General features: G+C 37.4%; 1 protein-coding gene across 5 annotated transcripts in view; it reads left to right on the top strand.

The window, feature by feature from the left end:
* LOC148644032 (disabled homolog 2-interacting protein-like) overlaps positions 1-27509 on the top strand; it is a 365146-nt gene that overhangs the window by 216165 nt on the left and 121472 nt on the right. For all 5 annotated transcript variants that reach the window (XM_088615285.1, XM_088615283.1, XM_088615287.1 and 2 more), the window contains one exon: positions 9597-9715. In XM_088615285.1, coding sequence (XP_088471411.1) covers positions 9597-9715 — 119 coding nt within the window. The remainder of the gene's footprint in view (positions 1-9596; positions 9716-27509) is intronic.

Below are 27509 nucleotides of genomic sequence, written 5' to 3'. Positions count from 1 at the left end.
CCATAGGACTAATCTTAACCCAAAACTAAAGCAAGTACATCTAGTAATTGAGGATATATTCAGTGTATAGCACTGTGGATACTGATTTCTGCGTAGATGTACCTGTACAGTATATAAGCATACTGTGTGCTGGAAGTCATGTTGCCAAATGTGAAATTCTGTCTTTTTTCATACTTTATTGGATTGTGTATCCAGGGTTTGATATTGCAAAACCATAAGATCACCAGAGATCTACAGTATATGCCTATTTGAGAGAGAAGGAATCTTAGGTTCCCATCTCCTTTGATATGTAATATACTGTATATAAGTGGTGAACCAGGATACTGTATATCCTCAGGTTTGAGGTATCCTCAGGTATTTCAGCCTCTGCAACTGAACTGTTGTTTCAGGAACAGTTAACTGCTCTGTGATTGTGGAGTATGAAACCCTGATTTGCCAAGACCCTATGGCAGCAAAGGGCTTCACTCCCCAGATGGTGGGGTGGATAAAGATCCTGAATACCTGTAATGGCTGAGGAGCCGAATGATAATAGCATTTTTTCCCTGGCTAGCTGCTTTTGCCTCCCAGTACTCTGATTAGAGGACACTGCACATGTACAATCAGTGGTCGCAGGTAACTGATAAGCACTGCGAGCTCATTACAGGCAGCCATTAGCCAGGTGTGATTGAGTACCAGCAAATTCTCTTGCTTAACTAATGAGCAGCACAGCTTTTTCTGCAGTCGTTTTTGCTTGGATAAGATGGCGTCGGAAGTTAGCACTAACTACGCATCTCTTCTTTGTTGCCTGTGACCTGCGCCCCATCACCCACTCGTTTCCTGTTTGCTTTTGCCTGTTGTATTTTTTTTTTGCTTTTCTCCTTCTTTTCAGACTATCGTCTTCCCTTCCTTCTGAGGGGCAACAGGATCTGCTGCCAGCAGATCCCCCGGTTCATTATTTCGCTGGTCCCTCTTTACGGGTTTGTGTGCACTTGTTAGCAATTCAGTTCGGCAGTGACTCAAACACAGCGTGCCGAGCAGGTCCCAATTAGGCTGGCTTATGTGAACTACACAGAGTTCGGGTTAAAAGTGCCTGGTGATCCATAAATCACCAGAGCGCCATCAGCTCTGAAAATACTAAAGAAATAAACAGATTCTTTAAATTAAGGAGAGGTGAAGAGGTGTAGAGGAGGACACATTGAAAAATTATATAAGATCTAATTTGATGCAGCTTATTGTACAATTGTGCATATTAGATCTGCTGTGATGTAAGTACCTTTATATGTTGCTGTAACAATTACACTGTCTTTTTTAAGCATTTGTTGATGTATAGTTTGTATCTCAGATGAAAGCTTATACAGTATATGAAACCATTCTAGTTATATTTGTTGTAAGTTCCTCAAACAGGTCAGAATGATGTGCATAATGAACCTTAATAAATTAGAGTAAAGCTTTGGTTTATGGTTTTCGATACCAAATTAACAGAATGCGTTCATCTCTATTTTCTGAGCATCTCCTGATAATTGTTCCCCAAACTGGCTTAAAAAACAATGAACAGCTAATCCCAATTTGCATTACCTCTGCACTCATTTACAGTATATATTGCACAAATGTAAAGCATGCTAAAATGTGGTCAGCAGCATAGAGGCACGGTGTTTAGTACTGTTGCCTTGGAGCACTGGGACCCTGGGCTTAATTCTGGACCTGGGGTGATGTCTGCGTGGAGTTTATGTGTACAGTACTCCACATCTTAGCATAGGTTTCCTCCTGGTGCTCCAGTTTCTTTCCACAATCCAGAAACATACTGGTAGGTTAATTGGCTTCTGTAAATTGGCCCTGGCATGAGTGCGTGCGCGTTTGTGTCTGTGTGTGGCCTGTGATGGACTGGAGTTCTGTCCAGGATGTATCCTACCTTGGGTCTGTTGCTGGGATAGGCTCCGGCTCCCCTGGGACGCTGTATTGTTAGAAAATGGATGGATGGTAAAATGTGGTAAATATGATATAATAACATATTGTAATGTTACCATTATTATTTAAGGCAGGAATAATCAGGTTACCAGTCCTTAGTACATCCCTTCCCATGTGGTGATACAGTGCATTAATGCACCAATGCAGAAAGTATAGGTTTTGGAAAGCAAGCACATCTTGCTCAAAATGGTAGGTAATCCTAACCTTGTTTAGTCAATTCTCTATTACACAGTAAAGTACGACTACAGTGTAAAAGATTTTCTGCCTCACTCTGTTACATTATAACATAGGTTCAGGGGTTAATAACTTCACTAGCTCTTCCCCAGCCTTGGTCTTCGATTTCCAAGACTGTCAAGGTTATTGGGGATCATTGCTTGAAATCCTGCCCGGTCTGTCCATTAAAGTTCAATTCTGTGTGTCGAATCTGCAATGTCACTCATGCAGCTTCTCTTTTTTCTTCAGTCGAGCAATTGTTCAAGCACTCTTAGAGCAGGAAAATAGAACAGGAGAAAGAATTTTGTGCTACCAATGAAAAACAAATGACTCAGAGATTTTTTAAACCAATCCAATCCCCTGTACTGTATATACTTTGGGAGGTATGGTGTGATATGACTTGAAAATATAGTCTTGTTGGCTTAGTTATGTGTCTGCATTTTTATCTGTACATTGAAGATCTAAATAATTTATCAATATAATCTTTCCTTTTTCAATAATCACTTAATAATAACCAGGGTCTAACCCAGCAGACAGTGGGCATAAGGCAGGATACATCCTGGACATACATCCTGGTCAGAATGCCAGTCCATCACCAGGCACACACATGCATTCAGGCAGCAAGTTAAACTTCAATTAACCTACACAGCATGTATTTGGACTGTGGCAGGAGATCAGAACACCTAAACGAAACCAACATGGCCATACGGAGAACGTGTGCTCTTCACACACAGAATGTCACAGTCTGGAATTAACTCCAGAACCCAAGAGCTGTGAGGCTGCACAGCTAACCACACCACCATATCTCCTAAGAAATCATCTAGTCCAATATTCATTAAAAGGAACATAGAAAACATTGATGCAGTGCCTAGGGGGCTATGTAAGCTGATCATTATAGATGACCAATTCTGTCTACCTTTCACCAAAAGTATCTTAAGGAAAATGTTCTGCCTTATCAGATGCTTGTTTATCAATTGCCACTGTGTAAGCAGGTCAGATTGCATTTTCTTGATCTTGTAAAGTTTAGTGAAGCAAGTAAACGGACAAGGAAAATCGCTCTTTCTGTCCCTTCACAGCTCTTGACAGCCTATGAACATATTGGTTCTCAACAGTCATGGAATATTATTGCGACAGTATTTCCTCATTTTTAACTCTGTTTATGTTATTGAACCACATGAATTACAATTATCTAGCTATGTGTGACTGGCCTAGCAAATTAATGTGACTGTTGGAATGCACAAGACTGGTCTTCAGTCTCAAAGGATATTGTGATGTTAAAATGACATTGAACAGCATGTGTAATGCATTGCAGTCATTCACTTAAGCTTGCACTGTTTTTCCATTGTTGCTGGTATAGTGGCAAATGAAATACAATGTACGTTTAGTTTACATCCTCTTCAAATTTGTGTGCTCTTATTATGAGTTACATTCTTTGATCCAAAGAATTTATTATTGATGGAACAGAAATCAAAGGAAACTTGAAAAGATGACATTGAAGCCAGGAAGTACACAGACAAGATACAAGGCTCCTGTAGTGGCAACATCTTCCGAAAAACCTCTGTTGTCAACTTCAATTACCAATGTGTCATGTCAGGTTGAGCTCTAGGACACCTGCAGCATATAGTGACACACTATATTGTCACATACAATGCACATCTGTGATAGATGCTGTAGTGGGAGATTTCCAATTTACAGTATAGGTCTTTAGATTCTTTTTTTAAAATCCAGGTTAGTGTATCACCTCCCGGGGCAGAAATAACAAACACCCTGCTTTCATAGACGTGTTCACTCTGTACTTCAATCAAAATGTGTTCTACATCAGCAGAAAAATCTGTCCCCGGTCTGCACTTCATGTAATTCTGTAATTTGAATAAGTTTCACAATCTAATAGTGAGGTAATGCAATAAAATGCCTCTTGTCCATCACAAATGCGGCATTGTGTTCCAGTCGGTGCTTACACCTGGCCAAAGTTGGTTGTGTAAAATAAAGATTAAACATTCATTTGTTTGTCAAAATTCAAAAGTGCCTTCCGTCAACACAAAGAGCTGTTACTCTGCAAGTTATACTGTAAATGTCGTTGATACAGCAGCAGCCTACCTGTATCGTAGACAGAAGGTTGAAAAAGAAGATATTGGAAAAGGCAAAATCCATTTGTTGCAAAGATATTTTGTCATTGTTAACCTTAATACTAACTGACGGAATTGCTTTGTTTTTATATAATATGTATTTAAACAAGATCTAAAGTTGGGGTCAAGTTCTCTGCTCCTTACACAAATCGGTTGCTCTCCTTTCTTGATCACAAAAAAGCTACTGTAGCTGTTGTACAGTAGATATAGTCAATGTGTTGACATTATGATTCAGATTGTGTTTCTTAAGTATTTCTTAAGTGTTCACAATTTGCATACTATAACCTCCCTCCACACCCCCAAAACTGTTTGAATATTTTAACCTGTCAATCTTGTCAAATGAAACTATAATTTTGTGCTCCCTGGATGGAGACAGGAAGATGTTGATGGAATATAGCCGAACTTTAGAAATGTAATGACACTGCACTTCATGAGACACAGTGGTTTTATGCGCATTAGTTGAAAAAAGAGCTACCGTTGCCATATCAAATATTGACACGCAAGGTCACAACAACAGTTTTTTTCACAGAGGAGTAGATAAAAAAAAAACTTATTAATAACTGCTAAGTAACTCGTTACCAATTATTGAGTGCATACACTGCTGCCAGTTAACAAGCCATTATCAGAACCTTTCACAATCAATATCCTTACTTCTCCTGGCTCTACAAAGCAACCTGAAAGGATGCATTCTGATGCTTTTTGCTGATATCAAGCTGGAAACAGTTGTTGTCTGAGGGAGGCACTTAAAACAGCATCTAACTGGGAAAATGGTTGTATTTTAGATGCAATTATCTCTGTCTAGAAAAAGTCTTTTGAATAGGATTAAAAAGCTAAAGTGTGATTTTTGTTGTTTAGCAAATTATATTTACCTATAGATCTTGTTTTTTTTAAATGGTGTAAGGGAGCAGTTTTAGAGAGACACTGACAGACGCGCAAAGTGGAAGGAGTTCAGAATTTTTGCAGGATGTAGAGCTGGAAATACAGGGCAGCTGTGTTAAATCCTTGTGAACAAGGCAAGATCTTTTAAAATAAGAATATACACATGCCACGTTTTATTCTAAAGTTATATAGTCTTTAAACAACATACTGTACACAGTATCAAAGGGATTTTAGTGCTAAATGTTTTTCTGGTGAAAGGTTTTTTTTAGCCCAGCATTTCATTTAAAATGGGTACTTATAAAAAAGGGCCTTAGACTCGTTGCTTAGATATTTCGGCATAATTAAGTAAGCCTTATGAAAGCCTAATGAAATTTCGTGAAAGCTTTTTTATTAACTATTTTTATATTAACTATAAAGTTTTCATAAAAGTCAGATAAAGTCATACAGCTGTGGCAGTCCTTATACAACAAGGATTTGACTGCATCATCAACACCACTTCTGGGCTCCATAGCCCCCCACCCCAGCACCATGGGTATGAGCAGACCCTGGGGGACACACTCATTGACTTCTAATGCAGTACCAACATCCTTTTAGCCACGGTGAGCCCAGTCAATCAGATGTGTTTGTGTCATTGCAAGACGCCAAGCTTGGACTAGTCATTAGCAACAACTGTGAGTAAGAAGTAGCAATACTAGGTGAGAGCACTTGTTTAGATTTGTTTAGATTAGATGTCTCCGGGGACAACACCTGCTCCACCTGCCAATGGGTGTGCAAGCCAAATATTAGACTTACAAGACATCTTCAGGTTCATGGAAGACAGTTGTTCTGAACTGCGAGGGACAGCCAATAAATAGTCTCCTTCTTTTTCAGTGGGAAAAATGTAGCCTGTGGAAACAGGAAGTGCTTCCTTTGAGAGTTTGGGGAGTTAGAATGGATAAACCTAATCATCCGTAATAATAGTAATAACGGATAAAATTAGTAAAGCCCTGGTATGTAAATGTAACAGGGCTCAATCTGTGTGAGCCAGTTGTGCTGTCATAACACTCTGAAGCTTGGTTTACATGACTGGTCTTTTGACCAACTGGATTTGATCATCTGTGTGTGTGCGCGTGTGTGTGTGCGCGCGCACTACTGCATGTGGCTCAGGAGGTTCCTGAGAGACGGAGAATCGAATCCCTGGCCGCAAACACAAGACACATACAGTATACACTGGAGCTCTGCTTTTTCACACAGCAATTCCAATTGTATAAAAAAAGTTATTTTGCTCCCAATCAAAATACCGATCTGTGCAAAAAAAAAAGGTTCTTCAAAGAAATGCTCCTTCAGTCATCGGCTAATAACACTCTTCATGCACTCTGCCACATCATTAGGTGTTTCATTTGTGTAGCTTAACTGCACAGATTATCATAAAACCTCTGAGTAGGAGAGAACAAAGAAGAAGAGAAAGAAATTCTGCTTTGCTGGCAGTATTGATCAGTCAATGAAAATGTCTTTTTTTTTCAAGGTCACCTTCTTCTACCTATAAATTAAGATTACCTTATTTCTGACATTGTCTGTCTCTTAAACACTGCTCTTTTCCCTGCATTGTTTTTTCTCAGTGGGCTTCAGGAAGGAATGTACTGTAGGATTCCCTGTGGTGGACTCTGCTAGGGGCTGCAGGGAAAGCTGGTTAAAAAAGAAAGAAAAGGGGGTAAAAATTAACTGCAAATGTACAGTTAAAAGAGAGGTGGGTTACGTCATTTTTTATTTAATTTCCGGCAGTGATAAGGTGACTGTGCTGCATTCTAAAAGCTACATAACTTAAAGGGACTGTTTTTGAAAACCACGTTGAAATATTAAATGTTTGTTTTTCTTCTGGTATTGAGACATGGACAAAGAACAGTATTATGTCTTAGCTAACATAAATTCTCTAAGGGTAGAGGCTTATTTATCTTTTTTTCTGTGGTATTTAATAGTGCCCCATAAAACTCTTTAAGTGATAGATAGATGGCATTTCTCCTTTTCATAAGGTATCTCAGAGAATGTTTTTACCAGGCAATGGAGACATGAGAAGCAAACACTGCAGGAACTGGAGAACTGCTTTAGTAAGCATTTTCATAAGGCAGAATGGAAGTGCAGTGTTTTGCTGGCAAGAAGAAGGATTTTCAAAGCAAGCTGCAGTGGTTGTGATGTTGTAAAGGTGTTGCATTAGAAAAAAACAGAAAAAAAACCTCTCTGCAGTATATATTAATGATGTGAAGGATTTATTATACTTTCTGAATTGTGTTGTTTCCATGGGAACCATCACAAAGCCAAAGGTTCTTAAAGAAGGAGTAATTCAAAACGTGCTGTTAAAGCTGGTGTTTAATGTTAGGAATGCAGAGTACAGGATGTTACTGTGTGAAAAGACCTTACTAGCTTCTGTACACACTGTATAAAAAAAGTCAGAAGCATACTGTTCTGTATGTTAATTTCCCTACACTGCAGATTATGTGGGTATGATTAAACAGGGTGTGTCAATAAATCCATGAACAAATAAATGTGACTGTAAAGTATACACTGCTCTATAGATCAGTAATGCAAAAATAAATACCTCGATGCAGCACTATTGCCTTGCCAAAACCATGTGTTCTACTAACTTGCACTCTGTCCACTTCACCTTTAAATCAGGAGTTACAGTATGTCCCACAGCAGAATTGGCAACTAGATTTCTGAACTTGAAGGCTACACACTGTGCCTTTTTTTGTGATGTTGGAACGTTTTATGTGTACTTGAAATGGTTAATGTGGTAAGTTCCCTTTTTAAGCAAACGCAGCAAGTGCATTATCCTCCTATCTTCCAATCTGTTAGTAAAATGTATTTTGTTTTCTTCTATAATCCCATGTTCTATGCACAAATCTAAAAGCTCTTCTCAATATGAAATCTACATTTTGTTAGTGTCAACAATACAGTAGTTCTATGTCAGGCATTTAAGAAAAATCTTCTAACTACAATATCATTCAGATCAAGTATATGAAGACAATTTTTGCATTAGATGCTAGACTGCAAAACTGCTGCACATATACAGGGTAGATTGCTTCTCCTGCTTTATTTTCTGAGAGCTTTTTTGCTGAATGGAGTGTTCCCCTGAGTGTGGTGTATATCTGCATGAGAATGCTTGTCACAGGAGTAGTGTTTTTTTCATAAGAAGGACAAATTGTGCCATCCATCACAGGAAAATGAGAACTGGCCTTATCTGCATTATCAGTGACCCCATTTCTTTCTGCTTCTCTGTTTCACATCTTGTGTCTCATCTTTTTCCATTTTGTGAAACCTCCTTTCTTTTTTGTCCTGTCAGTCAGTTCCTGACAGTCACATTCATTGGCTTTGATGATTCCACTGGGGTGCTGCTATCACCCATTGAAACTAATAGGGTTCTACAAGTACTCTTACAGCATATTCCAATATGCCAAGTTATCGGGGGGTTTTGGAGGCTTCTGTAAAAAGAAACTGTTTCTATTTTACAGCTGCGACAAAAAATCTATTTAGCAGAAGAATGAAAAATGTGTTTCTGAAAACATGAGTCATATATATGACTGAAAAAATATTTTTTTAATACTTTATTTCATATTTTCAATTTGCGACAAAGCTTGTTTCAGCAAACACTGGAGATTGGAGCAAACACACTAAAGTAATTGCTGTCAGTCACCAGTTGAGGCAGACTAACACAAAAATCAGATAATGTACTGTCTAGCACTATTCGAAATTCTTGCTTATACTGTATATCACATATTTCAGGTTAATACTCTTGGCTTCATCTTTTTAAGCATTAAAATGGTTAATGGAGCTGCAACATTCTCCTTTAACGTTAGTTTGTCAGAACACAATAATTGCCAGAACAAAGGTAAACAATCTGATTGTTTACAGTACACCGCTGTAATAATGATCTTGTCAGCATCTCTGCATCGCTTCGTGTAATGAAGGGCATCGTTACAAACAGATTCAGAACTGCATTATGTTCTCACTGCATTTGTTTTTTGATGTTGTTCGCAGGCAGAATTGGCACACTTTAAAAATGATTGCAGTCTATCAATCTGCGCCTGCTTTAGATAAGAATGTCCCCTCTGCAAGCCAACAGAGCTAAATCTCTCCGTTCTTCCTCAGAACTTGCTGTATGCTAGTCTTGTCTTTTTGTCTGTTTTTTTAATGCCAGCCAATAGTTTCCATGGTAACCAGGGCTTAGGGGAGTCTCACGTCGACGTAGCCGACTTGGCTGTGTGAGCAGTAAGAGCAGATGTTGGATGGGGATCTTCAGAGCTCAGAACAATGCACATTGCTTCAAGCAGTCGCCGATGAAAGGACCTGAAAGAAGAACGAGAAAAAGGACCAGCGTAGTTTGAACTGCTGATTTGCTTGGTGTTGTTAAGATTTTTTTTTTTATTTAATTCTTCTTCTCGTCCCCCCGCCTCCTCACAGGGGTTTCTGAGCCGACGGCTAAAGGGATCCATAAAAAGGACAAAGAGTCAGCCCAAGCTCGACAGAAACAGCAGCTTCAGGCACATCTTACCTGGCATCAGAAGTGTGGACAATGAAAGGTAGGAGAGCCTGTTTTCTGGCGAGCTGACCAACCCTCCTTGCCTTTCACTACAGGATGTGCTTATGTGGGTGGGGGGTCTGTTTGAGAGCATCATGCACTCGTTTCTCAGCACTGTAGGGATACTTAAGATGTTATCAGACCTGTGCATTTAACTCAGAGCGATAACCTGGATATTAAGGTCATTACCCACAAGGTTGTGTTGTTCCATAAAGCAATGTAGTTTCAGTCGTGGTATTGTCATTTTTCCGTTTTGCATGTGATAATAGCAGTTGTCATATGTCTTAGAACTGAGTTAGCACTAGGAAGGAAAAAAATACAGAAAACTTCTAGCTATTGCAGAGCTCGTGCTAACTGCTGTACTGCACGGTATGTTGTACAGTAAAAGCAAGGGTCAAAGTTGAGACAGGGCATGAAGCTGTCACTGTACGATCGCACATACCTTTTTCCTTACTCAACTTTCTGTATATGAGACAGTTTTTGCTTTTGTTGTATACTCCATTCCTTCGATGGAGCTAATGTTCACAAGGACACTTTGTATTTACTTATTAATAACAGTAAGATCCCTAAGCTTATAAATTATTATTCCTTAGTTGCTTTCTTGAAAACCTTAGTTGCTTTCTTGTTTTTGTCTGAACTCTGTGCTGTTCATGGGTTCAAGTTATTCTTTTATTTTCTGTCTTCCTTGCAGTTCTATTTAAGTCGTCTTTTAAGACATCTGTAAGTGACACTCATCTCCGTGTGTATTTACTCAAGGCTGTGTCAACCCTGCAAAATCCCTTTGGGATTGACAGTTGAAAGCATTCTACCACTACCACAGAGGCTTTGACTTATATATCTTCTACAGTAAATTTGTTGTGGAGTGATACAAAGAATTAAGCAAATGAAAACTGCTATACACAATACTGCAATTCTTTATTAAGAAAATAAGGAAAGATGAAGAGCGTTTCTGAAGCCAGATGTGAAAACACTCTCTGAGGCACCTACAGTATCTGCTGTCTCTTTTCAATACTCGGTCTTTGTGTATAATGATAAATATACCCATTAATCATCTTTTATTTTAAGTACCAGAAAGCAAAACCCAAGTGGAATTGACTCAACCTTACAGTATGTGCTATTGCAGTCTTTTATTTTATTTAGAATTAGAATTCTAAGGAAATCAAACCATTCTGCTTCCTTTAATACCTGAATGCTGTGCTGTTTTGGATGGTCAGTAGATCTATGAGTGCAGCGTAGGTCAATCATATCTGTGCTAGAATTAAGTCAGCCTCTTTTCTGCCAGATCAGGAACAATGCAGGGCTAAAGGTCCCATAGTATCTGCATTCCAGAAAGCTGCTGCAACTGACAAGTGAAGACCACGAAGTCTGTAGACAGGGGCACACACTGAGGAACCAAGCTATATACAGTACTTGATTGTCCTGGAGGGCAATGGTAACAGATAAAGAGAAAGGCCCATTAATGTGGTCATAAGCACACTCGGTAAATGAAGGGGAACAAAACTAGTCAGTCAAACCTTCTTGCATGATGCCTTCTTGCAAGTTGCTGAAGAAGTATCTGTTTTTTATGAGAAACCACTCACATACTGTACATTTAACATGTTTTTTTTTAAAGAGAGTGTGGAACAGTGCTAATTGCATATATCGTAGCATTTTGTTTGCTTTGATTGGAACTCCCAAAATGCAAACAATGGAAAATGGGAAGGAGTTTTAGTTATGCCCAGATTATATGTAAATCTCTGTCTTTATTCAAGAGAGCAGAACAAATGTACAGTATCATTGTGGAGACTCAAGAATGTATTTTCGTGAAGTTCAGTGGAAGATTTTGTCCAGCTTGCATTTTTTTTGTTAAAGTGATTAATGTTTGGAGTGAGCTTTGTACAGGAAATCTTGTAATTATTGAACTGCTGGTTGCTATATTCATAATGACACCATCTATGAGCTACAGTTAACAAAATTATACCTCGAAATTTGCATTCTCTTTCAAATTGATTCATCACTCCTAGTAGAATATTTGAGGTCAATTGTGTTTGTTCACCTTCCAAATCTGTGATTTAAGTGTTATATTTTAATCATATTCCTCTTCTCCAGCTGGATGCTTAATTCACCTTTATTATGAGTCCTGGTATTCAAGGGAAAACATTGCTCATGTAAATTTGATGTCCCGTTCTCATTTCAGTGCCATTTAATAATGGATTGAACTATCTCCTCTGCTGTAAAGCATGAAGGAACAGTGAAGGGCGGACACTCGAGTGTGCTGTTGGAAGACAGTAACACAGTTTTGCTTGCCCCCAGCTCATCTCTCTCTCATCAGCTTTTATTAAATTTCTCTTCCCTCTGACAACTCTCCCCTTCGTACTGTAGGAAAGCGAGCTTTTCAAGGCAAGATTACCGGGCAAAGGAAAACCTTTTGAAAACCTCCTCATTCCCTTTTTATTTAGCCATTAGAAATCATAATAAAAGCTAAAACTTCAGGATAGTCCTAGTCACTGAACATTTTCCCCAGTCTATAAATACAGCAGGTGGGTTTCGGCTGACTGTTCCTTCTCTGTCTCGTGCTGCTTTTTGTTCTGAAAATTCAGCCTGGCTGTTAATTGCTCACCTGCCTGAGGAAAGTGGCTGCGAAGGGCAACAGGGTCCTTTGTACATTGTTTTGCACACCCAGAGAAAATTTTAGAGGCTGCTCTGAGGCAAACACAGCTCCTTAATGAATATGTGCTGGCGATTTCTGACTACATTGTAAAAGAGAAACAAACGCAAAACACAGCAAGTAAGAAATACACAGCTGGGTGGTGAAAATTTTCAAACACTGTTTGAATGAGTTGTCCTCATAACCAGAGATGTTTTAGATTGCCAGAGTTCTGAATAATAACAATAATCATCATCACCATCATCATTTTTTTATGGAAGAAGTTTTGCATGCCCTTTTTATTTTCTTTTGAGTACTCAAAATCCTTTTAAAGAAAATCTGTTATCTATCATTTTGTTGCATAGTTGATTCATTGTCTTCCACTGCTCATATTAGGAGTTTCCTGTGAGTCAATTATTACTTGCTGTATTCTGCTTTACATACAGTATGTAAAAGCCATTCTAAAATGGAATCTCTAACACAGGATGGAAGTTTTAGATGGAATTAGCTGCATGAATTCTGTAATACCACAAATAGTCTTTGTCACGACATCTATCTGTAACAGATCACATTTCTTGCAGTAGAAAGCATATACTGTTGGTTTTAAGATGTTTTTTTTCCCATTGATATGATATTTAACTTCAGTATTTGAATATTGTGAGATGTTTTTCATTTTATTCCATTCCATGTGATTCACAATGTTTGCCACCATTTCCAATTTTCTTATTGTTTGCGTAGACGTGTGCAAATGTTTGTGCAAGTCTCGATGAATGAAGAAAGAGTGGGTGATGCAATTTGCATAAGTGATGTACTGGAGATAGCGGATACTGTGCCCAGCAAAATTATTGGGACAACAAAGTCAAAACTGTAGTGAAGCAAATTGTATCTGTGATTGAGATTAAAATGAATGATTAGTGTAATATACATTTTACTTTTGGGTAAATCCATACATACTTTTGTTATTAGAACGTAAACATTCGTTGTGATCAATCCACTTTTTAGTTCTCTTTCAAGAAAGTAATGCGTGGTAGTTGCAACCACATTGAGTTCTTAATTGTTCAGACTCATTATTCTGAGTTCTGAGTTATTCTGAGTTTTTTAAAATAAATTTCTTCACTATTTAAACTCAGTTAGATCTGCCACTTAGATATTTTCTACACTTCTGTCATACCTCATGCAATTATTACCTCAATAGTTTTGTTTTTTTTCAACAAATTGAGTAAGAAGCTAATTATGCTTTCTTAACATCATATGCAATTGAAGTGTAACTGCATTGCAAATACTGAGATATCATGTCACTTAAAATACCTCTTTTCAAAATATTGCATTTATGCAAGGGACACTTTATGAGTAACAAATTCCTTATTGAAGAAATAACATTCTTGACATCTGAAATAAAATTAGAAAGCCACATTGCTATTGCAGCTGACTACTGGAGAACTATGTTTTTGTACAGTATAGACTGTATAATCCCTCTAAATAATGGCACTGCAACCTTCCCTTTAGTCTCCTGTTGGAAAACGAAGATAAGGAAATCGTTGGGAAAATAAGCCATTATTGCTTTAATGTAAACTGTTCACTACAATGGAATATACCAGGAAAACAAGTACTGTACCTACCTTTTAAAATTCTTTAATCTGTTGCACAGTACACATACTGTCAAACAGATTATGAGTGCACAAATATTTATCGTACATTTCCTTTCTAAGTGCCGATGGAAAGTTATTGTCTCCTTAAATGGAAGCTGTATAGCCCATGAGAGCTACAGTGCAGTCTTAATGGTAGTCGAAGTTCCGCTTAGTGACACATAACTGTCGGTTATACACCAGGAGATAATTACGGTTGAACTTCTGACACCCCGGTGAATATTTTATCTGTTAATAACTGCATTCCTGATGCTTTTGAAATGATTAATCTTTTTTTGGCATTGCTCCTGCTCCTGTAAATGACATCAAATGTAACGTTGTGCTGAAGAACAGTAGGAAATGAGAATGGTAATGTCAATTTATCATGCGTTTTATACATTTTAAATTACTCTGTACTGCATACAGTAGCTTGTAGAACCATGTGTTGTTGTTTTTTTTCTTTGGCAGAGGGTGCACCATTTTTTTCTAATTCATGAAAAAGCAAAGATGCAAGATGTCAATAAAAATAATTTTAGATCTGGTTCATTTTCATTTAAACTGTTATTTTCAAGTGAAGTGCCCGTTGTGTACTATTTTAAATGTCTTTTAATATATCCAAGTTTCAGTCTAAATAAAGTTTCATTTGATAGTCAGAATAATAGAATAAACACATCTTAACGTGTTTTTGACTAGAGTTTGATTTTATTTTTCACCATAGATAAGGCTAGCTGAATTTTAAACGTGGTAAAGTTAAATGTTTATTTTAAGCACGTACTTAAATAGAAAAAGGTCAGAGTACCAAATATTTTCCAACTATAGGGGGCAATGGTTATCATGATTCCGATCTTGTGTGGTATTTGTGACTGCTCTTGATGTCCATACTGTACATAGAAAAAAAAAACACTTAAAAACATCAGGACTGTTTCTACTCTGACTGCAAGAACAGTCCCTTGAATTGGGAGCACGCCATTGGCACATGTATAGTAATAGACCATCTGCTTCTGAGAATGGGTAGACATTCTGTACAGTGGGACAAGCACTGATGTCTTTATGGAGGCTGGGTTTTCGAAAAAAAATTAAGCTTTATTGAAAAATAGCAATATTACCAAGTATAGTCAGCATTAGGGCAGAGTAGTGGCCAAACTACTTAACTTACATTTTTTTAAATGTTGCAAGTTTGAGAGTCTCTCTCAGCTTCAGTTGAATTACATTCATCTATACCTTTCAACTGTGACAGATAAACATTTTGGTTTTCATTTTAGATCATGTACAGTGAAGATTCAACGTATTTTGGAGATTAGCATCATAAGAAAATAATCCAAGACATAAAGGAAGTAAATTCTGCAGCATTATATTTGTACTTCATTGTAAATATAGTTCACAGGCTTTTTGAAACATCTTGTAATTGCTTTTTAGCACTACATGAATACTTTAATGTTTAGTCCTACCGATTTGAAAATTGCCTGTTATAAATTCTTCACTAGTGATACAGGCAGGCTTAGAAGACAAGGCCTGGGGTGGCCTTTCACAAATTCAGACCACAAAATAGGTTTAATTTGTGGAATATTCTGTTTGTGGTTGTCTAGATTGAAATATGTATAATAATAAGGTGATAATAGGTGTGTAAATGGTTTGTGACATCATAGTTTCAACATTAAAAATGTAACTGAAAGGTGAGTAACTATACCTTTTTTATCACTTGTCAGTTTCATTGGAAATGTTCTTAGATTCTTCTAAAGCCCCAAGTGTATTTTTTTAATTTTTAAATACCATTCTTCCTTTGGTCCTGCGGATTTGAGACGCAGATGATCTCTTACTGCCAACACATGAACATACACAGTGGGGAGCCTTGTACAGTATACTTCTATTATCCTGGGCTGATCTTCAGTTTACCTGATTCTAGGGGATGTAGCTCTGCATACTGTGAGCAGAACAGCTTTCTTGTTCACAGCATGCCAATACACATTGCAACATCTGCAAATTGCTCATGCGACAAAACCCGTGCAACTGCAAAGACAGCTATCGGCTTCACTTAAGTGCACCTTAAATGATTTTATTTTCTTAAGGAGCTGATTCTCAGTAATGATTCTAGGTTCGACCAAAACGTTGTGGGGGCTAATTGGACAAGTGGTCATCCCTTTTGTCATTTGCTGTCACAACCAAAATGTAATGTACCGTCCTTGATGAAGTGATTATTGGATCGTTTAGGAGAATAAATGGGAAGATCTGTCACCCCTGTGTATAGAGATTTCATTGTGCACTCAAAGACTGATCTCTTCCAGCCACCTACCTTGTAAATACATACAGTACTTATAACTTGCACATTTTCCATTATTTCACATCTTGTTGTCTTATTTCAGATTTTATGCTTGTTCCCTGCACACATACAGGGTTTGATCAATGCCCCTGAGAAGACTTTTGAGTTGTTGATTATGAATTAGGATGGAATATTAGTGCTGTGCTATGCTGTGAAGAGGAGGCCATTCAGCACATGTAGCCCATTTTGTAGTTTGTCAACAAAAACATTATGTGCCAAACCATGTTCAAAAGTAAAGCAGTATAATTTTGTACAGGATTACCACCCAGACTTGGATGCTGGATCATGGTTAGGGAGGTCAAATAAGAAAGCTTTCTAGGCCAGTGGTTCCTAGCTCTACTCCTGAAGGACTACCGTGTTTGCTAGTTTTTTCTTTTGTTCCAGCTGAGATCCTTTAATTGATCTTCTTGATTGTTTAGACGTTTGGTTTACTTACTGTAGTTCTGCAGTCAGCCTGAGTTTCAGAAATATCATTTTTCAAGCAGATTCTCTTCAACCACCTCCGCCTATAGAACTTTAAGCAGTCTCTCCTGCTGAAGGGTAATAAGCTTACTTGCTCAACAACTAATAGGTGATCAATTCCTGATGAGCAGACACAGGAGGAAAAAACAAGGTATCAAACACACTACAAAGAGTTTTTGCAGATGTCCTACTGTACATTTCATTTAATTGAAATGCACCTGAATTAAGAGAGTTCTAAAACTAAGAAATTGGAACAGGTTTGAAAACAATTATAAATTACTTTTAACAGCAGAAAGCAAATGTAAAAATATGCCCCAATTATGAAATGGAAATTTCTTACCCTGTGATTAAGAACTTGGCTGTAGCAAAAACGTGAGCGCACAGTGGTCCCCCAGGACAAGTGTTGGTAACAACTGGTCTAGTCTGAAGACAATAAGATGAGCTGCATATAGAGAATAGAAAAACAGATGGTATAAATGTGGATGCTTCTTCAATTGCTTAGACTGTTTTGGAGGACAACTTGTACTGTTGTGTGCAGAGTCTGTAATTCAAAAATCCCAATTGCAGCACTAATTAGATAAAGAGAACTTTGATAAACAATAGTAAACCAATATAACTGGCTAATATCCTTGTTTTTCTTTTTAAGATGTAGAACAAATCAGCATTAATGGAGACAAAATAAAAATAAATATGCACGTGGCTAATGGAATGATAAGATTTTATATAAACCCTTGTGCAGTGACTATGTATATTATAGAAGAAATGTATACAACTCCTCCTGAGAGCATAGCACATAATGAAAGGAAAATCGTGTCGGTGCTACATTATTGTGCTGTCAGTCAAACCATGTAGTGTACGTGCAGGTTTGAGATTGGGTCTGATAAACCCTGCTATTTGAAAAAAACTGGCTGTTGCTGTAATTATGTTTTCAGCAGCACAGGTATCTGTTAAGGTTACCTGCTCTGAGCCCAGCAGACAGGCCATAAATTGCAGCGTCCATCCAGCAGTCATGATTCCAGATGGAATTACAATCTGCTTTAATTTCTAAATTCCCCTGGTATCAGTTATCAGATTAGCCTGTTTGTTTCCCCTGTGTGTGCTGGTGCTCTGCCATCAGAAGGTGAAAAGCGCAAATCCTTCCTTGCTGCTGTCTTCTTGACTCCACTTCCTGCTCTGTAGAGATGTACTGTAGATAAAAGTTGTTGCTTAGTGCTTTTACAAAATAGTTGTTAGTCAATGATGGTTTCAGTGAAGGGGTTTGCAGTGGATTAATTATGCATTTACAGTCGGTTTTGAACATGAGCTATGTTACAAGAGTGAGGATACCTAATTTAATCATAAATTATCTCAACATCAGGAGGATTATAGAATGTAATAAAATCACATTAAGTTTGAGAAGAGCTCTAGTCACCAGTTCAGGGTTATTTCTGTGGATTTCCTAAACTCTGCATGTTTAGAGATTTGAGCATATGCCAAATGTGGAGCTACAGTACCTTTGGTTGATCAACTTGAAGATCCTACATGGCAGAACGTGTGTAGTGTGAGATTTACAACTAGAATGGTGATGGGGGGAGATTATTTAGGAATCAGTCACTTGGTGACTTGATTATTTCTGGCACTGGAAGACTTTTCCGTCCTTTGAGTGTGTACAATGTTAGCTCAAGACTCACGACCCTGTCCCTGAGAAAACTAGATCCAAGTCTTGTTAAATGTTAGTAGATATGGAGCAGAGCATTTGAAACCATTCCAGTGGCTGGGGTTGCCATATAATGTATACACTTTTGTATTTTATGCATTGTATATAAGGTACTACATATTGCTTTGTTATATAGTCTAGTGAAACCTGTTGCTGTTGCTATTTGCATCATAAAATATGTTCCCTGGTTAGGAGGCGAATCAGAGACATGCAACAGCAACAAATATGAGCTTTGATGTTAACAAGGATGTTGAAGACATTGGGTTTAAAAGGATGTAAATCTTTTAATCAGCTTTTATTAACTTAAAACTCAGGAGTCTAATTTAATGTGCCCCTTAGAGTCGTGATGAATTATGTTTCTGATTAGAGAAAAATATATATTTGTGTGACACTGGAGGGCAATAGCTGCTGCACGGACTGTTTCCAATATTACTAGTCTCTAGCATTTCAGATTTCACTGAGCATAAAACAGTAACATCCATCTCCATCTTTCTGTTAACATGCCCTTGATTGAGCGGAAAAAAAGGGACTCAGTATTTTACATGCTGCAGGAGACAAATAAAAACAATAAGGAAAATCTCTGTGGGCTACACAAAAAAAAAATTGATACAGTGGAGAAGCTGTATTGAATGATGTCTGCTGTCGACACTTCTGGACTTGACAGTGTGAAATAAAAGTTATGAACCCGATCCTGTATGTGACATGTTTTTTAGAAGCGGGTCTAAAGATCTTTGGCGATTTAACCTGTCAGTTACAAAGCAGGGGCAGAGGGAAGCAGAGGGAATTATTAAACATTAGAATGTTTGTGTGTGTAAAATTGGAAGAATTAAACTGCAGACAATGAGGCCCCCTGGGGGAAGAGTTGTTGGTTTTCTTTTCAACACTAATGGAATTCACCGCATTTGTACTTTTCTATCTATCTGTTCAATTTGATGTAGTAAAAACATCATCTTGTACATGCCTAAAGAATCCTATGCGTATAGAATGTGAATATGCTTCCTTACAGCAATTGTTTTTCATATTTTTAAATTATTCTGAATCAAATTACTTCTTTTAATTAAAAAATAATAAGAATACAGTAAATGTTTTCTAGGGACTGATGTTTTTCAGTTTTGTCTCTGACGTGGGTTTTTGTGCCTCTCTCCTTGACAACCTGGACTGCTTATAGACAAATACAGAACTTTTACTTTGAAGTATTCTGGCAGAGAGATTAAATAAACTCATATGACCACTCATACAATTTTCCTCAAAAGTTGAAGGGTTCTTGTGAGTGATTTGGTGCTGTTGTCAATCTATTGTCCTCATTATCTTGAGGCTAGGTGCTGTGTTCTGTTTTTTTATTTTAATCTAGGTGAAGCTAGCTTTAATCTTCTCTTCCAGAAGAGAACCTTTAATGCAAGTACTGTAGCAACCAAATGAGCTAGAATTATTTGATCAGATTTATAACTTTTCTTTATTTGTATTTCTCTAGAATGCCCATCAACTTGTGTCAGCAGGAAGCAAACCGTAGTATGAGGCTGTTCTGGCATACCAAATGTAGCCCTTCACTGCTCAAAGATCGATAGGTGGCACTTGGTTACTTTAGATGTTAGTGAAATGGTAGCTTAATTTAATCTGTTTTTTTTCTTCTGGAAATTGAATGCCATGACGAGAGTCTGGATCAGACCTTGGTTTTTTAATGTGACAGGTTTCATAGAAAATCAATGAATTTCTTGTAGTGACTATAAACAAATCAAAACAACTGAAATTGTTAATATTGCAATTTGCCATGCAGTGTATCCTTAAAATATCACAGTTGTGCATGGTTGTCAGAAAAATTGGTACAGTATGAAATGTTTATTAACCTATTAGTACTTTCCTGCCCACATAGTATGCATAATATTCGAGTAACACATAATTTCATTAGAAGGGCGGAGCGGTGGCTCTGTGGATGTGGCTGGAAGTTTGGTTTTTCAAATTCCACGGCCGGCAGAAGAATCCTACTCTGTTGGGCCCCTGAGCAAGGCCCCTAACCCCAACTGTTCCAGGGGCGCTGTACAATGGCTGACCCTGCGCTCTGACCCCAAGCTTCTCTCCCTGTCTGTGTGTCTGTGTCTCATGGAGAGCTTTAAAACTTTAATGACTTTATTCTCCAAGTACAGTAAAATGTACAGTACGGTAAAAGTAGTAATTCTTCACTTCTCCAAAAAGTTACAATTTTCTACATTGCAATAAAAATCAGGACAGAGCTGCTGCTTATTTCCCTGGTTTCAGTTCATTGTGATAATCTTGGAGCAGCCATATCAATGCAGAATGAGTCTTGAGAAATTAGTTGAAAAATACACATCCCCAAATATACTTTTGCTTTAGTGCTTATTCTTATCCAGCTTTTTAGAGCACATCAGCAATCTGCAGATATGCACACATGCATTCAGTGGGCCCTCCACCTGGTCACCTAATCACCAGGTTCTCTCTGGGTCGTGGCACTGTCAGCACTACAGAAGGAACAGCTTCTCTGACAGCTGGATGCTTCACCGGTGGTTTCATCAGGTCACACTGTAGGGCTAATCTTGCTGGGATCGTGCCTCACTGAGCACCTCTCTTTAATTTAGAGACACAAAGGACAGTGTCCTCCCAAAGGATGTAAAGTTAAAAATTTTAAGAAATCAAAGTCAATCTATCGAATACACGTATAAAAAATACTGTAGCTTCTGATCATCATAATCATTGCACCTTATCGCGTGGTCATGTATCAGAATTGAGAATTGGGGTTTTCAAAAAAATAGAAAAAGCTGTTAAGCATTTGCTATTCAAGAGAAATAAGATTGGATGGTGTAAGGATGCAGATTGCAAAGAACCTAGAAGCAGAGAATTAAAAAACATATCAATGGAAATTTTAATGTTAGTTAAAAGCAAGCTAAGTTTATTTATATGTAAATTGCGAATTGAGAATTGTCTTTTTTTTCTCAGGAGCAAAATATGGAGAAAAAGTGAAATAGTACACCTAAAGCTGTTATTTATAGGATATGGATTTACCTGAATGCCAGCTGGTTCTGGATACTTAAGTTCACTTTATTTTTTCAGATTTAGGACATGCCGTTTGTTTTGCTAGGCAATGAAAAGCCATTGAGTCCTTGTCTATAATTGGCCTCCTGCATATGCAGCTTGCTTAACAATGCATTGCTTCCAGGTCATCTATATATTGCTTGGGGCAGGATTTCAGTGTCCTACTTAATTATAAAACATACAGCTTTGTGAAGAAATGGATGCCAACTCTGTTTCTGTACTACTAATTCAATGAGACATTATAATGGTAGAATTTTGTGCCTTGGGCATCAGATTACTGTAGCATGAAGCCACATTGCAGTGTAGCCATTGAATGAAGGCAGGGGAATTTCATGCGCTCTTTCTGACATTTGTTTTCAGAGCAGCCCCTTTTAGGACACCGTTGCAACCAATTAAGACAAGATTCAGAGTTTCCTTTTTTAAATAATTGCTTTTTTTCACACAGTCCCTAATTAAAGCCATTATAAATGTAACAAACACGAAAACTAATAATCCTGGGATTCCTGTGGGCGTACATCACAAGCCAGCGGGACATGGTCAGTGTGGTAGTGACATAGGAGTTCGCGTCGCGGGAGATAGCTGCAGACAAGATCAAAAGCCATCATATTGAAATTGCATCCTAGCACTCCTTGTTTTGTTACCTCCAGGTTTTGTCATTTAAACGAAGAATCCAGAATGAACAGTAGTCCACAATGGTGAAGAAATCTGCTGCATGTGGCCATAATGATACACAAGCTGTACCAAAGATGGATTATCCTCATTAAATAAAACTGGTTTATTTAACATTGATTTTGTTATTTTGTTCCCTCTTCCACACACACTTCCCACCTTCGTACTATGAATGTGCTCTGTTAAGTTCTTAGCCATTTATGGCTTAGTCCTAAAGGCTGACAGTAGACCTTACACTGCCCATCGCAATAATTCCCAGAACACTTCCTCCCAAACATTTTGCACTCACTTTCAAATAAAAAACTGCAGTAATGCCCTCTTGCATTGACAATAATATTTAACACTGTTGTTTGTTTTTTTTCTATGAATACACTTCAGAGCCTTTCCACACGTTTTTTTTATGTTTATACCATTAGTGAGCTAAATTCTCCTAACTCATTCTCATGATGAAAGCAATTTTAATCCTATTTTTTTGTATGCTAGAAAACAACAATTCCTATGCATTGTTATATTGCCTCCTGTCATATTTAATTGGGGTCGTTATTTCTATAGCTCCTTCAGGTTTGTGTTGCAAGTCAGCAAAGATGTCAATCTTTTTATTTCTTGATTTTCACCAGTTTTGACATTCAACAAAGTAAATCACCTCATCATCTGTGCCTATTCAACTACTGTATCTTCACTAATGAGGCAATTTATTGCTTATGCAACAATCAAAGTCGCTCAAGAGTATTATGGTCAGTCACGAACGACAAATTAATCAAAAGAGCTCCAAAACATTTAAACAGTATCCAAAATATGTATACTTTGTTTCTCGGAAAAGTAATTTCCAAGAAATGCCTTTATCACTTTTCTTTTGAGTTTTTCAGTGTTGAATTAACCTCTACTTGTTCATTTTTAAAATTCCAAATTAAGATAATGTGTTTGTAGGAGCGTTTCAAGTAACAAAATGCTAAATTGCATTTTTAAGTATGGTATGAGGACTAAGAAAATATTATTGGGTCCTCCCAAGCTCAGGTCGAGCTGCACGATAACTGGCTTATGTCACTAGTTGGCAATGCGTGGGATATCCCAAGCGGTTGTGCATGACTAGCTAAGCAAAGGATGGGGTGGGATTACTCAGGCAGGGCTCTCTTGGCTTACAACGTGCAGGCATGCAGCGGTGTGAGGCCTGCTCTTCTCTTCCAGCTGAACCTGCACTACAGGGCTGTACTGCCTGCGACATGTTATTAAAGGGGCGAGTCGGAGGAGAATGAGAATCAGAACCATCTGTATTGGAGATGTCTTTATCTCCTTTATTATCCTGTACCGTGGCGATTTTCCCCTTGCCTCTTTGTCTTCACTTCCTCATTAACCCTGGGGTACATTCATGGTGAGCCCAGATGTGAAAAATACACAACTGGCTGTTCCAAAGCAGGAGGGCATAAGAAAAATAATGGGCCATCTAGTTCTTTTAAAACCCTTATACATGAATGTGAATATCTAAGGTGGACATTTAAAGAGCTTTAATGGTAAATGTGGGCAATTTCATTTGTATTTTTATTTGAGATCTTAAATCCAGTTGATGTCTTTTATAATACCTTTATTGGTTTGTTTTTTTTTGGAAGAGAAAGTAATTGTCACCCTGAATATAATTTTACTTAATGATCAAAACAGAAACATTAATTATACAGGAGCACCATAGCAGGATATTAAGTAGGTACGATGCAAACATTTATTTATTAGATAATATGACTTTAAAATACCAAGCAGTTGTAATCTTGGCACAGCAGCAACAGTAGAAAAGGAGAAAAAAAGTCATAAAAAGAGGGACAGTGGAAATTAATTGGAGAAATGATGCATAATGTATATTAAAAAGTAATAAAGCCTCATTAGCTTGGCAGCAGTAGTAGCATCACTGAGAGGATTCAGAACCATAAATGTCACTTTAAATGCATGCAAGCAAGTTTACATATTTCATTACATTAACCTATGTCAAGTCAGAGAACACAAGGATTGTCCTAAATTTTAAACATTGACAAAATACTGTCTTTACTTTACTATAAGATTTTTTTTTTAATTAAGTCTATATTTAGAAGTTTAAAAGGATTAACATTCTGTCATTGGATCATTTTGTATTGTATATGTTCCATTCAGATCATCTTCAGTTTTGGCAGCCTGCCCTCATGTCATGCTGTATACATACTATATAGCAATACCTACAAAGAAAAACTCTTCATATGATTACATTTTAAATCCATGCAACTATTTACATTGTGGGTGCAAAGAGCAGACAATTAAAAGCATCAAACAAATATTGATATTTTGTAGGAATTTTACAATATATTAGACCTGTTAAAGCGTTTGTTAAAGCAAATGCAGGATAAGTCCTAATAAATCAATATTTCTTGGATTTGACCAATCACAGTCTGAGAGAAAGGGTTCATTTATCGATAGATTTTATTTAGAATATAAACCAATTCAGCGTGTTTTAGAGTTTGCCAAGGAAACTGTTTTCTTGTCATACTTTCCTTACTGACCACCAAGAAAGTAGACAGACTTTCTCTTTGCTCTGGATTAGAATATCTAACTGTAATCCACATTAACACATAGGTTAACTTGTATTGATAAAAATTATAGTGGTACCTCAGTTTTTGCTTTTAAGAGCTAAACTCTTCTACACATTTGGACAGGGCAGAAAAATGTTTGAGTCAGCTCCCCACCAATTCCTTCATAACCTCCAAACACAGCAAAGCCATGCCTTTGTTCCGTGCTTGTATTTTTGGAACAAACCATACGTATTTCAAAGGGGCATTGGGAAAGCAAATAGAAATTGTACTTGTAGACATAAGAATTTATCTGGAAAATTACAGCTCCTCATCGTCTTGTACAAATTATTGTTACAAATAATAATTATGCCATATACAGTAATACATTGTTTGCAAGTTTACAGTTGTATTAACAATTTATTTTGAAAATCATCTGAGATATAGTGAGATATAGTTTACATTCATCGCTCTGCAACTCACAACTGACATCCCACTGAAGCTCAGCGGGTGTGAGCCTGGTCAGTACCTGGATGAGAGACCTCCTGGGAAAAACTAAGGTTGCTGCTGGAAGAGGTGTTAGTGGGGCCAGCAGGGGGCGTTCACCCTGTGGTCCATGTGGGTCCTAATGCCCCAGTATAATGACGGGGACACTATACTGCGAATAGGCACCGTCCTTCGGATGAGACGTAAAACCGAGGACCTGATTCTTTGTGGTGATTAAAAATCCCAGGGCGTTTCTCGAAAAGAGTAGGGGTGTAACCCCGCCGTCCTGGCCAAATTTCCCATTGGCCCTTACCAATCATGGCTGCCTAATAATCTCCATCTATGAATTGGTTTCATTACTCTGTTCTCCTCCCCACTGATAGCTGATGTGTGGTGAGTGTTCTGGCGCACTATGGCTGCCGTCGCATCATCCAGGTGGATGCTGCACATTGGTGGTGGTGGAGGGGAGTCCCCATTACCTGTAAAGCGCTTTGAGTGGAGTGTCCAGAAAAGCACTATATTAGTTTAAGCAGTTATTATTATTATTATTATTATTATTATTATTATTATTATTATTATTATTATTATTACACAGTCATTTTTCAAGAGTGGAGGAAAGGTTTACAGAACTGAAGGTACTATACTGTAGGTCTAAATTAGTAAATGAGTAAAATAGAGTACAAATTAATGATCGCCTTAGAAACCTTGAAAATCTTGATGCATATCTTTTAGCTAAAACTGTGTATTATTTGAGGAGAAACTCTTTGAATACAGTTTTAACTGAAGCCCTATGAAATTTATTCAAATATCAGTAGATTGTCAGCTGTGCTACATTAATGCTGTTTGCAAAGCAAGCATGTCAGCTTTAACAAAGCCTTGTGTTTTGGTGTATGTTCTGTTTTTCTTAAAATTATATATTTTTTTTACAATTTACCATATAAATGGAGTATGGAAATGTGAAGAGATTTATAAGACAATTTAACTTGGAATTGGTGAAACAGTTATGCTGTTATTTTTTGTGATGATAATGAAGAAATCGTAAGCTGCAGTACTGTACTGTATGTTATACCCAGGAAATGGAGTAAGCTTAGTTCATTTTAATTTTACAGCTAGTTAAAATGCATGTGCAGTTTGATTGCACTGAATAAATGCTTCTTTAAAGTTCAATGTATCAGTATTTGTTTTATTAAAGTATACGTTTAGCTTTAAACATGCCATAATGTGCAAATTAATTAAAATATAGAGCAATGTGCTGGCATTCAGTACTGAGAAGTTAAACAGGTTTGATGGTTTGAATAGAAAAAATACTACATAAATGTAAGACCGCTCAACCCACTGTATTTATTGTTCAAGTCCTCATTGTTCATGTCAAAGGTTGGTTACAGTGGGTTCGTCTTTAATTCAGATTTTTCTCATTTGCTGGAACTGGACCAAGGGAGCTGAGTGCTGTATACTTTGAGGTTACAGTATCTGTCCCTGTTGAAAAGAAATGAAAACTAAGTGTAATTACTCAATCTTTGATTCAATATAAGGGGATCCTTCATTTTATACATGGCAGTAGAGATACTGTAATTCACTGATCCACATATACTACATCGATAAAATATGGAGCAATGCACTAATGCCGTAAAGGGATTACAGTACTGTATATACTGTACTCATTGTTGACACAAAGGCTATAAGCTTCTTACCTTTTCATTCTGATGTGTGTGATGGAGATTGGCTTTATTTCTATTTATTTCAACAATAAAATTCAACTTAGAGGAGACGAGATTGAACAGAAAATGGGGAGTACATTAAAAACTTAAAATATTTAAAAATTCCTTATTAAAAGGGTTGCGGAGTCAGAAACAAGCCTACCCAACCATTTCTATTGCACCTTGCAAGAAATGTCTGGATGAGATCTTCAGATCACTTAGCTACTAAAACCAAAGGAGTTGAATGGCCCCCTGTAGTTTATAAACTCTTATCTATTAATGTTGAGGTATCAGTTAACAAAAGTTTAAATTGCAATTTCATACTAATGCACTATCAGGATGTACCTGTAATTAAATATATTCAGCTGTATAAGATACAGTATAAAAAATTCATCTGAGGTCCTTAACCTTAAACACAAGGTGCAAGACTAAGGAGCTAATGAAATGGTAATTACTACCAAGTGGTTGCATGCCATTGAAGTTTGTACACCATATTTTATGCAGAGAAGCACTATGAGCTGCTTTAGAGGAAATCAGATTTTACTGAGTTTCACATCACAAAGATTCAGGAAGCTAGCTGAGAATAAATGAAGGTCATCGATAATTAGCAGATTTATGAAATTTACAGATGGCATTGTACCCAAATGAAA

Source organism: Lepisosteus platostomus, chromosome 21 (assembly GCF_059453375.1).
Source record: "Lepisosteus platostomus isolate fLepPlt1 chromosome 21, fLepPlt1.hap1, whole genome shotgun sequence".
In the NCBI taxonomy this organism is placed as follows: Eukaryota; Metazoa; Chordata; class Actinopteri; order Semionotiformes; family Lepisosteidae; genus Lepisosteus; species Lepisosteus platostomus.
Note: the sequence above shows the minus strand (reverse complement) of the source record. Positions and strands in the feature narration are given on the sequence as shown.